Here is a 15792-nt window from a genome sequence, read left to right as displayed (position 1 = left end):
TCCATCTACCCTCTGTTTGGGAGAGGGGTGGGGGAGGCGCCCAAACTCCTGTATGGGCACTAGGGTTCCTCTAGCACAGGCACAGCAGCCTTCTGAGACTGTGTGAGAGTAGAGCAGAGACGAGAGCTGAGCCGACTCAACCCCCTCTTCTCATTTGCCCTCCTCCCTTTCCCAATCTCCCCTCCCTCACTAAGGCCACAGTCACGTCATTGTGTGGGGGAATAACTTTCCTTTTCAGACAGACCAGTCACTCTACTAAATTCAGCAGGGGAAACACACACACGCTCCCTCGTGCTAGGCTAGTTGGAGCCACTGTACGTCAGAGCTTGTTTTCATTGAGGCTCTTTGGGCCAAGTCTCAGTGTTTGATTTTGAGCCGGGGGAAGAAAACGATGGAGCGCTTCTAACTGAAGCTGCGCTCCTCCTTCCCTCTAAGTTCCCTACAGAGGGCTGAAGTGAATTCACACCATCCTCATAGGCCGAGTCATCGCAGCAGCCAGCCATGAGCGCACACACACCAAAATAAAAGACACTCCTATACACTGGAAAAAGGCACCATCAGAATGTCACAACCCTTCCTTTCACAGTGCCCAAACAGGGCTACTCTCTGCAGCAGCTGTCCTTCATTAATCACAGTGCCCAAGCTGCCAGGGCTCCCTCTGTGCTTTACCTCTGAAGGTGAAACCATACATCAATAATACAGGACATTAGAGATGTAGGTCTACATTGTCTATGTGTGTGTAAAAGATTGGGCACCACTAGCAACGAATAGACAAGTTCCACTGTGATGTTTACCCATTGACCACCTATAGCGCAGCAGCAAACTGCCCTAAAGGGCATTGGAGAGAGAATGATATTGCATCGTCCACATCCACGCTCTGCAGAGCACACTAACCAGCAGACAATTGCCCCAGGCCAGCACTGTGTGTGCGAGAGAGAGAGAGAGAGAGACAGTGTGTCCTAGAGGCTACTCTACACACATCAGCCTACACACTTTGGGTTTGTACCCTGTCAAACACACACACACAGGGGGTAAAGGAGGGATCTCCCATCTCAGGTGCAGGGTACAGCCAGCCAGCCAGGGTTTTCAGTGCAGAACATCCAGGTTCTGACAGCTGGTCTGGGGCAGCCCTGCTCTGGCCTACTCTCCCTCCGTACACCCTCCTCTCCCTAACACAGCACGGCCCCATTTGACATTCTTAAATCTGATAAGGATGACCGATGAGAAACAAAATCTTGGATTTGCGTCGAGCTCGCCTGTCCACCTGTGTGACTCAGTCTTATCTATATTAGGAAAGAAAGTCCACCTACTCAAACCAAATCAAATTAGACTGACAGGCTCAAATGCAGCTTTTCTGTGCCTGGTGTTAATTGTCGAGAAATTGGGTCACAATTATCACAATTGCAACATTTGGTTAAAAATGAGGCCTAGGTTTTTTTTTTGCCCATATCGGGCAACCCTACATGGCAGTGTGGAAATTATCTCAAATGAGTGCAGGAAATACAGAAATTGATAAAAATGCAAGAAATGGTTTTTATAGTGTTTTCAACCTCATCCAAAAATAATCTGAATGGAGAAAGACTCATTGAAATCACCCTAGGGCCTCACACTACTCATAAAGCTAATTCACAACTTTTTTATTTTTTAAAACACTAAATACCATCAAAAATGTGAAAATAAAGTGATTTGATATTTTGGCCATATCACCCAGTCAGAGACACTCCAGCCCCATTACAGCACAGTTCCATGATCGATTTCACAACTGGCGTTATATCACCAATCACCACATTCACCCCCACCTCCACTGAGTCTGCCCAGTACCCAGCGCACCCTGCACTAAGTAAGTAGTGTTAGCATGTAGCACAGCAACAGGAAGTGGGCGGGGCTAGGGAAGTATCAGGCCACCTATTTGGGAGGTAGTCTAACTAGTGAAAGGCCCATTTAACAAGGGATCCATTACAGCCCAGCACCGCAAAAACAGTTTACCTGAACCCTGTTTCCCTCTCCTCCTCTTGTGTGACCTACACGACCATGCTGGGCCTCAGAGCAAGGCCAGACTCCCATGAGCTACTAAAGGCATGACTCTAGCTCTACACAGAAAGGAGGACACTGGAGGCTTAGTGCCAGGCAGCCCCACAGGGTAAAACTACCTAGGCTGGCAGTGTACTGTTGTCACCCAGCTATATCTATACAGATGATAGTTTCAGGATTGAGTCTGTTGTTCTCCAAAGACAGAGGGAGCAACAGAAACACAAGTGGCACTATTTACAGTGGAGGATGAGGCAGGCAGAGAGGAAGTCAATAGATTCTCACTAGCCCCACTGAGCTGTGGCCTTCTTCTTTCCTACCCTTCTGCCCTACCCAGTGCAGTAAACATCCTGTATAATGAACCCCTTCACTTCCTCACTCTGTGGCCCACTGTCCTGGCTATTGGCAGCTCAAAAAGCCTTAATGACTTGTCTTATTGAGCCCTTCATGGATGCGTGTGTGCTCCTGGGATTGAGGTGAAAGGAAAGGTGTCACCCAGCAGCGAGAGCTCCCTGCCACACACTCCTCTGTCCCCCAGGGGGGGAGTGGCAGGCAGGCAGGCCACATCTCCCTGTCAACACAGCCAGCGAAACACCATATCAGGTATTTACAGCTGTGTAAGAGTGTGCAGAGAGGGGGCACCCACCAGGGGAGTGAGGAGAGAGAACCAGAGAAGGCAGTGTGAGTCAGTGTGTGAGGCAATTCAAATAAGGTGCAGATAGGGAGACTGTTACAACGCTACGAGACAGTGACATGGTTATGGTAGCATGGCGTCTAGCACCAGGACAGAGCGCAGGCCACTGTCCCTTTAAGAGGAAGAAGAGGTAGGTGACTGTGGATTGTGTATTATATACCAGCCTCTGATTAGACACAGCAGGCCCGCTCTCATCCAGTATTTATGTCCACACAAAAGTGATAATTTTTTACTGAATTCAGGGAGGCCAACATCAGGGGAAACAGATTTTTACTGTGTCAGCTACATCCATACACACAGGCCTCGTTTCTTGTCAGAGGGTTCCAGCCTGCAGTTGTTCTGACGAACGGAGCGGTTCAAACTGGTGTCTATTTTACTTCCCGACAGGGGCCCAAGTCTCCCAAGGTCTCTCTGCATCTAAGTCTCCACTGCATGAGTGACATCACAAACGTATCATGACATCATTCATTCGGTGGAGGATGAATCCCACTACGCAAAGCTAAGCTGTGGAAATACTAGAGGGAGCAGCATACAGCAGTCTGAGGCCTTAGATTACCCCCACTGTTGACAGGCATTTGTGAAACAAGCACCTGTGTCAGTGAAAAGAAAGATCAGGAGTCACAAGCAAATGAGTGCCTGTATCAGTGTGTCAGTCAGTCAGCTGTGGCAGCGACCTACACAGCTCTCACTAGGCTCCTCTGGAGAAAGAGAGCAGCTGCACAGCCTCACTGTGGGGAAAACTGAAAACACCTCTGCCTCCAATGATTTGGCCTCCTGTCCTCAATTGGCAGAGGGGGAATTAACATAACCCTCGCCTCATAAGGACACAGAAGCCTAATTAGGGCCGTCCTGGAGAACCAAAACAGAATAGATTAATGGCCGTCTCTCTCGGCAGTCTCCATCCAAGATGGCCACAAATCCGGATATTTTTCTGTTCATGTGAGCAGGAGTCTCATCTTAGGCTATGGCAACATGGGGTCATGAGGAGAAAAGGAGGAGAGAAAAAAAACACTGGGCGACTGTCTCAAACTGGCATTTGGACAGAGGCTGCCAAAGTTTGCGCCACAGAGAAGTATCCAGCTTCTTTAGTTTGTCTCACATGCCAGAAGGGAGGAGGGAATGGAGCTGCCTGCCTCACACCATCCAAAAGCTAGAACCACCACCAGGGGACTGAGGCATACTACTGGGAATGGGGCCTGAGCTGATGGAAAAATGTCACAACACATGAAAGGAAAGACATGCATTGTCAGGAGAAGATTGTTTGGGCAAAGTGGAGTCACGTGTACGTGCAAGGTGTAGCCAGGCAGATTTAAAAAGTATTGTTGTGGCACTGGGGCTCCTTCTCATTTCTATAATGGGTGATCTAGAGCTCCTCACTGGGCAGCTGTGTTTTATCATGAACTCTCAACACGATCACCAAAACAACAGACAAAAAAAACCTGGCCATTTATTTTCATTGTTGGGTTATTTGATGACGGGCATCTGTTCTGAGCCTGTGACGAGCTGAGAGGGTGAGGGGGCAAGAGAAGGGCAGCAGGTCTTTGTCAATGTCAAAGGGAAATAACCAAGTCACAGCTGTTGTTTCATTCCTCCTTCACAAAACTCAACACCTCTGACCACCAGGTAGGACTTGGGAAACAGCCTGTTGTTTATCTATTCATGAATTTAATGTGAATTAGGCAAATTCAAATTAGGCAAATCCAAATTGGAAAAAACAATTGAGACAAAGTAGCCTATGTTCCAAAGAGCTAGGCCAAACCACACTGAAATCTTTCTAGCTAATTTAATGACAGTTTCTTGTACTAGGCATACCCGAACACTGGTAAATATTACACAAGCACATCGTTCCAGCCATAATGACACACACTATGGTTGTGACCGGTTTCCTCTATGGTTCATATCCACAATCAGTGTCATGCTTTCCTCCTCAGTCGAGCTGACCTTTAGATAATCACTACTTATTAACTACATTTTAGAGGTCGACCGATTATGATTATTCAACGCCAATACCGATTATTGGAGGACCAAAAAGCAGACAGAATGATCGGCCGATTTTTGTTTGTTTGTAATGACAATTACAACAATACTGAATGAACACTTATTTTAACTTAAATAATACATCAATAAAATCAATTTAGCCTCAAATAAATAATGAAACATGTCCAATTTGGTTTAAATAATGAAAAAACAAAGTGTTGGAGAAGAAAGTAAAAGTGCAATATGTGCTATGTAAGAAAGCTAACGTTTCAGTTCCTTGCTCAGAACATGAGAACATATGAAAGCAAGTGGTTCCTTTTAACATGAGTCTTCAATATTCCCAGGTAAGAAGTTTTAGGTTGTAGTTATTTATTATAGGAATTATAGGACTATTTCCCTCTATACCATTTGTATTTCATTAACCTTTGACTATTGGATGTTCTTATAGGCACTTTAGTATTGCCAGTGTAACAGTATAGCTTCTGTCCCTCTCCTCCCTCCTCCATGGGCTCGAACCAGCAACACAACGACACCAGCCACCATCGAAGCAGCGTTACCCATGCAGAGCAAGGGGAACAACTACTAGAAGGCTCAGAGCAAGTGACATTCGAAACTCTATTAGCGCATGCTAACTAGCTAGCCATTTCACTTCGGTTACACCAGCCTCATCTCGGGAGTTGATAGTCATAAACAGCACAATGCTTGACGCACAACGAAGAGCTGCTGGCAAAACGCACAAAAGTGCTGTTTGAATTCATGTTTACCCGCCTGCTTCTGCCTACCATCGCTCAGTCAGATACTTAGATACTTGTATGCTCATCAGATTATATGCAACGCAGGACACGCTAGATAATATCTAGTAATATCATCAACCATATGTGGTTAACTTGTGATTGATTGTTTTTTACAAGATAAGTTTAATGCTAGCTATTGCATTCGCGTAACAGGCAGTCTCATTGTGGAGTGCAACGAGAGAGAGGCGGGTCGTTTTTGCGTTGGACTAGTTAACTGTACGGTTGCAAGATTGGATCCCCCAAGCGGACAAGGTGAAAATCTGTCGTTCTGCCGCTGAACGAGGCAGTTAACCCACCGTTCCTAGGCCGTCATTGAAAATAAGAATGTGTTCTTAACTGACTTGTCTAGTTAAATAAAGGTATATAAAAAAATATTTAAAAAAATCGGCACCCAAAAATACCGATTTCCGATAGTTATGAAAACTTGAAATTGGCCATTCCGATTAATCGGTCGACCTCTACTACATATGTGCATATAGTGAGAGAATGGGTAGCCTAATGATAGTGAATTATGAGATATTAAAATCGTCCTGTCTAGTCATCGTGTTGCTTTCTACAAACATGAGTTAAGACTAGTAGCCCACTTACTGTTAAATGTGGTAACTTGGTCCAACTTGCCAAAATGGGTGGGAATGTTTAGTGTTGGACAAAGCATGAGGTCAAAGAAGAGTGGGGGTGGCAATAAACATCATTGTTCTTTATACAAAGTGCTGGGTTTATATCCTGTTATGCAACTCCTCAATATGACAACCTGCTAATAACATAGCCAAATTCAGCAACTAGAATAAATCTGAGCTGACGTATATTGCGTTGTTGTAGTAGTATCTGTATATACATCCTGCTCTTCAAATACAATGCATCACGAAACACAATATTAGCAAATAAATGTGATTGAACGACATGGGGGGGGGGGGCTATTAGCTAACCAGACAGTTGGCCAGCGAATCTCAAACTTATGACCTTAAGTGTATGTTTGTATCAAAGGCGGACATTGTCACTATTTTAATGTACGACAGAAAGCAGTCCTTATTAATCTATCCCATTGTGCACTAGCTTGCCCGTGACTGTGTGTCGGCGTTGCAGTCAGCTCAGCCGATAGGGGTGTGGAGGGCTGAACGTAGCTATTAAATTACCACAACATCAAGCCAAGCCGCCATTTTCATAGCGCTTTTCTAAGGACGGCAAGAAAACCGTGTAACTGGGGGACGGACACTCGCCACGAGAAGAAAATCCCCAAGAAAGCAATCAATCGTCTTTCAGACATTCTTACTTAAGTATCAATCTGTCGATACCGTTTATGTGTAGTTATTATTAGAAAAATGTAGAATCTCGTCGATAATTTAGCCAGCTGGTTAGCTAACGAGCCATGCTAGCTAGCTGCAATGGCTTTCAAAGATACAAAACGTTGGCTAGCGAGTCTCGACAAAGGAACCATTTTCTCAAGCTACATAACTAGGCGGCTAACGAATTATATTGGGCCTCTTCGTCTTAACATACATAAGGGAGTTATTGTATCAATATTTGAAGCTTGTACTACTACCCGACTGCTACACCAGTTGTAGTACTTAGCTAGCTAATATTAGCGTTCGAACTGCGGTAAACGTCGTTACGCTGGCCAACGAGGTCTTTAACATGGAAAGATTAGCTACCTAAGCTAGTTTAGTAAGGCAACTTGGCACGTCATGGTGTGAACAATGCGCAAAGTTCACACTTGCTGAATATACGTTCTCGCAGTTTGATTTCACTTTTAAATAACATTTAAATAACATTGAGACTATTGTAACCAATCGCACGGTCAAATAAGCTACATTGTCAGTGGAGGCAAGATTCCCCGATTTGAGTATGCCCCCTCCACTGAGGTATGGTCCCCTCCCCCACGTTTGCAGCAGTTAAACCACATACCCTCTGAATCTAAATTAAGGGATGTAATGCATTTGTCAACTAGGAACAAAATAGAATGGTGGGCGTTTATCGGTCCAATAGCCGTTTGTTCATCTAGTGACAGAAGGCCTCTAGTTTTATATATAAAAAACATTTACACAATTGTGGACATGCGATTGAACTTTGACCAGAAATATAATGCAACTACGTATAATTTTCTGGAAATTGTAGTCTTTTGTTATCTATATGTAAACAAAAGCCCTGTCAATGCCTTCTGCGCAACACCACATTTTGTGGACTAGCTGGCTACTCAAACGGAAATAAACCTTCATAGGATCAACAAGAAGTGCACTTCCAACCACATATGAAAATCTAACTAGATAACGAGCACGGATGTGTTAAACCAAGGCAGTCCAACAAATACTGCAATACAATTCATGATTGACTTGTTCTGTAAGTACAATTTTACCACTAGCCTATTGCATGGGAGTACATTGGCAAACTGACCATCCTTTGGGGGCTGGTTGAAAGAGAGCGGGGTAGTTCTCCATGCCACCTAGTTCGACTGCAACAGCATACTGACATTGCAGGTAAAGCGAACTAGCCAAAATAGTTAATGTTTGATATTGTATTGCTTCCCTTTCTCTTCATTAACAATCCAATGTTATTCAACTGCATTAAGTAAGCGTGCTAACGTTTCAGAAGCAGCCAGTTGAATCTAAAATTCAAATGCGCTAACGTTAGCTAGCTAAACACTGCACTGTCTAACTAGCAAATGCTAACAGTTGCTAGCCAGCTAATACAAGCTAACGTTACACCAAAACAATACTATAATTCTGGACTAACATTCTAAGTAAGTGGCTCACTTAAATTTTAAAAAACTAATTTCCTACCAGAAAGTTAATTATCAACTTCCATCTAACTATAGCGCCATCAGCATCCACGTAGCTAACGTTACTAGCTACAGTAGCTAGCCATGAGAAACCAAGTCGGCAAGCAGGCTAGGTAGACTAACTTGGTGAGCTCTTGAAACTAAGACAACCTATGAGGTAGTTTTAAAGCGTTTTACTTACAGTTAAAGTCCACTGTAGATACCCTGAATAAAGAAACAGAGACCTGGGTGAGACCCCCGTCGCTAGAGCCTCGCTCTCTACACAACCAAAACAATAGCTACTTCACTCCAAACTGCGGCTCTATAAGGTTTAAAAATATTTAGACTGATATCAATCTTTTTTAGAGACTCCCCCTACTGTAATGAATTTTCGTTGGTAATTATTGGAACCCAATAATGACAGTCAGTTCCGAACCGTTAAAATTGTGTCCTACCTACGCCGACTGTTAGAAATTAGATCCCCTCTACCCTGTCTCTTTTCCCTTTGCAAAAATGGCGGCCCTGGCAGGACTGCCGTGACTCCGCCTCCTCCAGCCCATCAACCCCTAACCCGAGCCCCGCCCCTACACTCTCCGGGGTCCACAGGCCAAGATTACAGGGGCGCCGTGAAATGAGATGGCTACATGCGCGTTCACGCGTCCGTTCTGTTCTGTAGTTTTGTGTCTGTAGTCCAAATCTTGTCGCTATAATGCCACTATGCAGGATTTGTTAGTTCAGTTGCAACGAGTTGGTTCTAGAATATATATCCTCTTGTTTATAATCCTAATTTATACAATATGATCTCCAAACTTAATATATAACAAATGTAAACATTCGTAGGATTGATAAGAATCAACATCTCAGATTGTGTCAGTACAGCATCTCATGTTCAGCAACTCATTAAAAATGAATCCATTACCATGAATGGAATAATACCTCTTTAATTGTCAATGAAAACGTTTCATAAACATTTACATTTTCCTTCAACTGCTTGAAAGATAAAGCAACATGGTGCAACACACAATTACAATACATGACAGACAATACAAGGCATAGACTAAACTCATGTATATAGTCCTGTATGTTTTTTTTATTTTCAACATGCATCTGAGAACAATTTGTACACTTTGATGTGTGAGGGGGTAAAATTAGGGTGGTCAGTGCTTGACTTGGGCAGAAGTTTACTGGAGCTGCGTACTGGCACTTCAGATTATCTACTGCTTGGGTTCCTGCACCTTCTATAGAATATTAGCTCAAAAGTATTGTGGAGCTCCTGCACCTGAATATAAACAGTACCCAAAATGAGTACTGACACCTCCAGTATTTCAGTCCAAGTCAAGCACTGTGTGTGTGTGTAGTCAATGCAGTTTCTTAGCAGCCAAGGACAAAGTCTGGTTGCTTTTATTACTTCCTCTGGAGGAACTTGTTGAATTGTCAGCCCTTTCCCTCCTGTTTCACACTTCTCTCAACTGCAAAGCAATCTGATGTGCTTTTGTCAACCATATGACCATGATGTCTGGCACAGAGACATACCATGTTCTACATCTATGTATGTCTGCCATCTCACCACCGCTCATGTCTCAAAGATTCATTCATTCAAGTGCTCGTTTCACTTTTATAGGTGATCCTGCTGCAAAATGTGAAACTTTATTAAAATAGAAAAAACAAACAGAAATATATTGTATTGTCACTGAGGTCCATGACACACCTTCTGTTCCTGCTACAAATAAAACAAACTAATGAATGGCAATTATTAGGCCCTAGTTACCAGAGTTTGAAATTAGCATCTAATTCTGCTGCCCAAGGCAGTAGGAGGAAACAAATATCTTCCACATGAGACCGTGCTTTCTTTGATTTAACTGAAGGCAAGGTGGGTGGCAGACAATACTGACCAATATCAACACAATCTACAAATGGAAGCATCGTGCTATTGTTAACAAGTACATGTAATTCATAATTGCTGTTACATTATTCCAGTCTCCCCCCCAAAAACTGCAGTATTATGAATACATGTTATATGTAGGCTTAGTTCAATAATACTGACAACAATGCGTATAGGCTACAAGAGGTCAAGGCAAACGGATCGTCGCATATGTAAAGTAAAACATCTCCATGGCCAATTTTCAGAGTATATCATCCACACAGATTCATTTTCTAAGAGCTAAAGAGGTGCGTCCAACAATGAATAAAAAAATACGTTGGACATGTCGTGTACGTGTCGTTCGAATTAAGGCGAAGATACAGTGGCTCCTGCGAATCTTCCAATCCTGTTCACATATACAGTCATTGCCTGTTCACATGACATTACAGTTCGACCTCCCCTCCCCCACTGAGCTCTAGCCAAACCGCATCCCCGCGCGCACGCGTAATACTGAAACTGGGCTTTCTCGTCTGTTGGTTGTATCAGATCGTCTTGACAGAGTAGATGAGCCTTCATAACTGCTACAACTATACTCATTTCGGAAATCTTAAAGCGAACGTAGGTGATATTGTACAACAGTCGTTGGGCTATAATACGGTATATATATATTTTTTGTACTTGATTCAGAGTGTAGGGTTTTCATAAAAACACTATTTGGAGACGTTATCAAGAAGTAGCCTAGTCGGTTTCCGGGCAGTTTGATTCGGATGAGATTCGGTGGTAAAATATAACGTTCTCTCGTTTTCGCAAAATGGCGTTCTTGTTTTTATAGATTGACATTGCTCTCAGCCAATGGTGCATGAATTGGCCTGTTTTTGCAGAAATGGTTGGCTTCTGATGACATCATTCGGACATCGGTTGTAGGCGGGTTCTGAGCTGTGAGGGGAGAGTGGCGCAACCGGAGAACTTGCAGAGCCAGGCGCCATTAGGGCTGAGTCAAGAAAACAATGCTTTGGAATGCAAGATAAATACGGGATGAGCAATTTATTGCTGTTCGACGATAGGAATTACTCAAATGAACTCGCCATTCAACGTATTGTATGCAGATAGCTATAGATCACTTTCCGTTATTTTTGTGAAATTGCAACAACGCAGCTGGTGGAAAATAAGATGGCGCCTGCCGTTAACGAGCATGCACGTGCATAAAGCGCACTGACTAGGCGGCGGCACTGCGCGCACTCCCGAAAGGAGTGCGGAAAGCATCGTTTCTAAACCATGCTCTTAACTTTTTGTCGTTAAGTCGTGTTTGGACTTGTCAGTTGATACTATATTGTTTATGTATTTCCTGTTCTGGCATTTAAACCGAGAAGCAGACTGACGAGCCAACTTATAAGTCGAAACATGGATGGATGGAAAGTAACGGTCAATGTCTATGAAATTGTAAAAGTGGCAAACAAAAGCTGAACTGAACATTGGCCTGAAAGGGAAGAAACTTTTCTGCAGGACTTTAAAGTAACAATTCGATTACAGCTGGATACATTACATTTGATGGAACGCGAAGTTAGTTGCAAATTTGATATTGTAAGTTTCCACCAGAAAAAAAGCAACTGTCAAACCGCTTAGCTGTTGATAGGGAGCTTAGAGCCTGTCCGCCATGTTGTCCCACTCGGTTCTCAGATTCATTAATCAGTAAATGGCGAATACTTTTCACAATTACCCAAGAGAAGAACTGCTCTCGTAATTTAAATGCTCATTAACCATTTGTACCTGTTATGCCTGTCTTTTGTCACTTGATTTTTTAATTAAACTTGACTGCCGTCCTATAATATCCCTCCACCTTAATTTACTATACTGGATGCAAAACAAATGCACTGCATTTTCTACTACTATTCACCACTCACCCATGTCATGGAAGACATATAAACATTAAAGGAAGGAGGTGCATGACGTTCCAACACAAAACCTTTACTCAAGAGGAAGGACTGCCATGACCACCAACCGTCCCTTCTCAGTTGTCAGTTTCTAAAAGGTTGCACAGAAGCACGTATGCATTAATTCACCATGTCACAACACAAGCTTCCAGCATTACATTTTCATATGAAAAATTAAATACACATTTCCCAAATATTTGCTATACGATTCCCTTTTAAGAGTTTCATACATAGATGCATTTACAAAATCTACTTCTGTAACTACCTAATATACATATACACGTATATAAAGGGCTTTGTCTCCATCTAGTGTGCAAAAGTGGTAGCGACACGAGTCGATCCATTTCCTGAACAACCCTCCATCTCGACCAATCATAGCGCTGGTTGTTGGTTGGTCGCCCTCTGTGTCAAGGTGGAACGACATTTTGAGAAAACAGCACTGGGGGAAGAGAGAAACAACTATGTCTTCTTTAGGAAGGGTCATGGGTGTCCTTAGGGCCGGGACGCAGCTTCTTACACGTGGACCTCAGAAAATAGTAACCCGAAAGTAAGTAGCGTTACTGGTGTTATAAACGTTAGCTAGCTATGTGCTAAGGACGAAAGGTTGACTTCAACATCGTCCTTCATAATTAAATAAACATTATCAATCACACGTCAGCTGTACACATATTACTGTCTTCTTAGCTTTAAACAGTAACGTTTGGCTATAGCTTATAACTAGATTACAAGTTAACCAACTAGCTAGCAGTCTGACAGTAGGCCTACCAACCGGATGTCCAGAGGTAGGCGCCATGATCAGATGTTAACCCATTGGGTTGTTGGGTTTAATCAAATGTGTAGAGCGTAGCTACATCATACTGGTATACGGTGATGGGGTGTAAACAGTGATACCCTCAGTGCTCTCGTTTTCTGTTAATTTTCAGAGCTGGTGGTGGACCACACATAGAGGCCCAGTACAGGCAATTCCCACAACTCACCAAGAGCCAGACGTTCCAAGCAGAGCTCCTCAGCAGTGCCATGTGGTTCTGGATCCTGTGGCACTGCTGGCATGACCCAGATGCAGTAATGGTGAGTTAAATGTAGATTAGGCTCCTAATCATAGTTATGCCTGGTATGTCCTGTCTGATCTAGTTTTGGCAGTTCATAGAGTAAAGGATGGAGACAAAGCTGGTGTCTGTCAAGCAGACTTAACCCCATAATGCCTCTTCTCTCAGGGTCACTTCCCATGGCCTGATGCATCCGCATGGACAGATGAGGAACTGGGGATCCCAGCTGACGATGAGGAATGATGTGTCCTCTACCCCCAGGTGTGCCTTTTGTCCTGTCTACATCAGTCTTCTCCACAACAGGATCTGTGACGCATCCAAGGGATGTTTGTCAATGAGAATGTCTTGTCCTCTGATGAAAGATTATGATTATCTGTTGCATGATGAACACAAACTGTTGGTTAGGATGGGAAATGGAATGCTTATTCAGTTAGTACAGTAATGCGATTGTTCATGCACGAGAGCCCTTTTGTAACAAGATGTGTTAGTTAATATGCCCACTTCAATTAGGTTCCTTACTGTAGCAGTGGCATGTTGTATAAGTATATTGTAATAGTACTTATCTCTTTCTTGCATTTCTAGACCTTGTGTGTGTGCCCGGTCGCTACCTGGAGGTTAAGGGTGTCCCGAGAGGCTTTGTTGTACATAGACAAATAAAATTCAATTTATTCTAAAACATATCTTTGGGGTGTGTACATATGGAACTCAATGACTGTTTTTGAATGTGTATAATAACTCCTAGTTCTAGTCGTTTCCTGTATAAAAAAAAACAATAACCGCATCAGTTCATTTTTATATTTACAGGTCACTTTTGAAATGCTGAAACAGTCAATGCATTAAGTAACAGTGTCACAGTAAGCCAGTGTTTATGGTTCAAACCATCTGAAGGACTAATGCAGAGAGAAGAAACATGACCATTGATGGAAAAAAAAAAATGCAAATAGATTTGCATGTAAGAGTTTACGGTAAATACTGTACAATGAGAGAACTGCTGCTAATAACAAACCCTGCCTGCAGGCTAGCTCTTGTGCTTATTATTACACAGACGAGTGGTGAGGACTTCAACATGCAATAAGAGTTAAGGTGGAAATGTCTGGCAATTGGATTCAACACTATTCTGTGGAGGGGAAGACATGAAAGTAGTGTGATCTTAGTCATTAGGTGAAATCTCATTAAGGGCTGAGCGATAGACCACAATTACACCAAGGTTTGGTGCACTGCAAGTTTAAATCATAGCACAGCTTTCAAGTCAGATACTGTTCAAAGGGTGCTATTAAAGTTACTTGGTGACTAAGTAAGTCGATGTCATTTAGTGAAATACTCTGTAGACTAGAGAGAGGGTGTCTAAGGATGTCGGGACAAGCATTTAGCTCAACAGGTACAAGTGGTGTTTGGGAGGGGGTCTGTCAAAAGGAAGATTTTGAATGTCTTGGATGTAGAGTTAAACTTGTTAAGTAGCTAGGCAGAGCTTGAGCATAGATGGTCATCTCCAAATAGAGATGTTGATTTCTTCAACTTGGTCAATTCAAAAGCACAACTGCTTAGTTAGATGAGAAAGAAGTGGAACAGGAGTCTGGTTGGAAGAACTTGCCTTAGTAGTGTACATAATGTAGCTGGTGATTAAATCAGAGGTCATATCTGTGGCATCATTCCCTGAGAGTGAATAACTACAATTCCAAAATCAAATCACACACTCACTTCAGCACCATATCATACCATATCACCCCCCCCCTTCAAATTAAAAGGACCACCAAAGATTTGTTAGCCTACTTGACGTTGTCTATAGGGGTGGTAACTTTTTGGAGTCACAGCATTACCCATTCTCTTAACACACAACCCCACTAACCTTTGGAAACCAGAAGATATATAGGTTCAAATCAAGTTAAGAAACCCTACTTGGACAGAATAGAAGTGGAGAAAAAAAGTTTAAGTTAGAAATTATCTTACTGACCTACACAATATATCATGACCACATATACAATAAGCATAAGAGAGAATAAAAATAAACCCCTTTCGAAGAAAATTTGAGGTTTACGGACAAAATATAATAAAATCATCATTCACCTCAATTAATAAATACATAATTCAGAATCCATAAAAAAATAACATTAAAATAACTTCTTTTTTTAAAACTTGAAATAAATTAAGCAGGATATTGTACAAGTTGTTTTTCAACCAAGTAAACAACTTACACTATAAAACATTTCTTATTGAGGCAGCACTCTGTGTTAGTCTCCCTTTGACCATCAGAGGACAGCAAAATCATTTCGATTCTATATAGTGGAGTATGGCTTTCGTATGACCTAGCAAGCATTAAAGCATGTGAAATTCAAAGAGAAACTTATGATGAACTAATGCAGACAGGTTAAAATGTCACAGTTTTAAAAACCCATCAGGTTTACCCCCCCCCAAAAACAGTGCAATGATACATTTGGCAATCGTCTTTAAATAGATGATTGACAATGTATCAGGGAATGCTAACCAAGAGAGTGCTGCCTCAACGTCATTATTGCTGGTGTGATTGAGATAAGGGGAGTTGGGAGCATGGAGGACGTACAAACATTAAGCACCATTTCGAAAAATTAGCTTAGCACTTTCTTCCCTCAGGGCCAAAAAGGACCCTGCTAGAGAGAGCCCTGACACGGCGCCAGGTGGGCCAATGCCAGTCTGTGGAAAGCCAGCGTGTCTATCCCAACTTCCATCTTGTCC

General features: G+C 42.7%; 3 protein-coding genes across 15 annotated transcripts in view; 1 reads left to right on the top strand and 2 right to left on the bottom strand.

The window, feature by feature from the left end:
- Window positions 1–8775, bottom strand: part of LOC112267824 (lysine methyltransferase 2E (inactive)) — a 29365-nt gene extending 20590 nt beyond the window's left edge. For 7 of the 13 annotated variants that reach the window (XM_042297942.1, XM_042297945.1, XM_042297944.1 and 4 more), the window contains exon 1: window positions 8448–8774. The gene's annotated coding sequence lies outside the window, so the exon portion shown is untranslated. Of the gene's footprint in view, window positions 1–8447 lie in introns of all 13 variants that reach the window. The other 6 variants (XM_042297940.1, XM_042297949.1, XM_042297943.1 and 3 more) reach the window with 2 other exon arrangements.
- Window positions 8776–12418: 3643 nt separating this feature from the next.
- Window positions 12419–13763, top strand: LOC112267831 (NADH dehydrogenase [ubiquinone] 1 beta subcomplex subunit 2, mitochondrial). Its single transcript, XM_024445981.1, has 4 exons — window positions 12419–12584; window positions 12961–13105; window positions 13252–13344; window positions 13666–13763. Exons 1-3 carry the CDS (start codon window positions 12499–12501, stop codon window positions 13324–13326), a joined length of 306 nt encoding a protein of 101 aa, XP_024301749.1. The 5' UTR covers window positions 12419–12498; the 3' UTR covers window positions 13327–13344; window positions 13666–13763.
- Window positions 13764–13864: 101 nt separating this feature from the next.
- The window catches only part of LOC112267822 (lysine-specific demethylase 7B), a 28074-nt gene continuing 26146 nt past the window's right edge, over window positions 13865–15792 (bottom strand). The window contains exon 16 of the mRNA XM_024445964.2: window positions 13865–15792. This exon is cut by the window's right edge and continues 619 nt beyond it. The gene's annotated coding sequence lies outside the window, so the exon portion shown is untranslated.

Source organism: Oncorhynchus tshawytscha, linkage group LG15, assembly GCF_018296145.1.
Source record: "Oncorhynchus tshawytscha isolate Ot180627B linkage group LG15, Otsh_v2.0, whole genome shotgun sequence".
Classification (NCBI taxonomy): domain Eukaryota; kingdom Metazoa; phylum Chordata; class Actinopteri; order Salmoniformes; family Salmonidae; genus Oncorhynchus; species Oncorhynchus tshawytscha.
Note: the sequence above shows the minus strand (reverse complement) of the source record. Positions and strands in the feature narration are given on the sequence as shown.

Bases quoted from the DNA above. Each gene is read 5' to 3' on its own strand.
- LOC112267831 (XM_024445981.1), top strand. From the start codon at position 12,499: ATGTCTTCTTTAGGAAGGGTCATGGGTGTCCTTAGGGCCGGGACGCAG. The intron at 12,585-12,960 runs GTAAGTAGCGTT...GTTAATTTTCAG, and splicing joins CAGAAAATAGTAACCCGAAA to AGCTGGTGGTGGACCACACA. The intron at 13,106-13,251 runs GTGAGTTAAATG...CTCTTCTCTCAG, and splicing joins ATGACCCAGATGCAGTAATG to GGTCACTTCCCATGGCCTGA.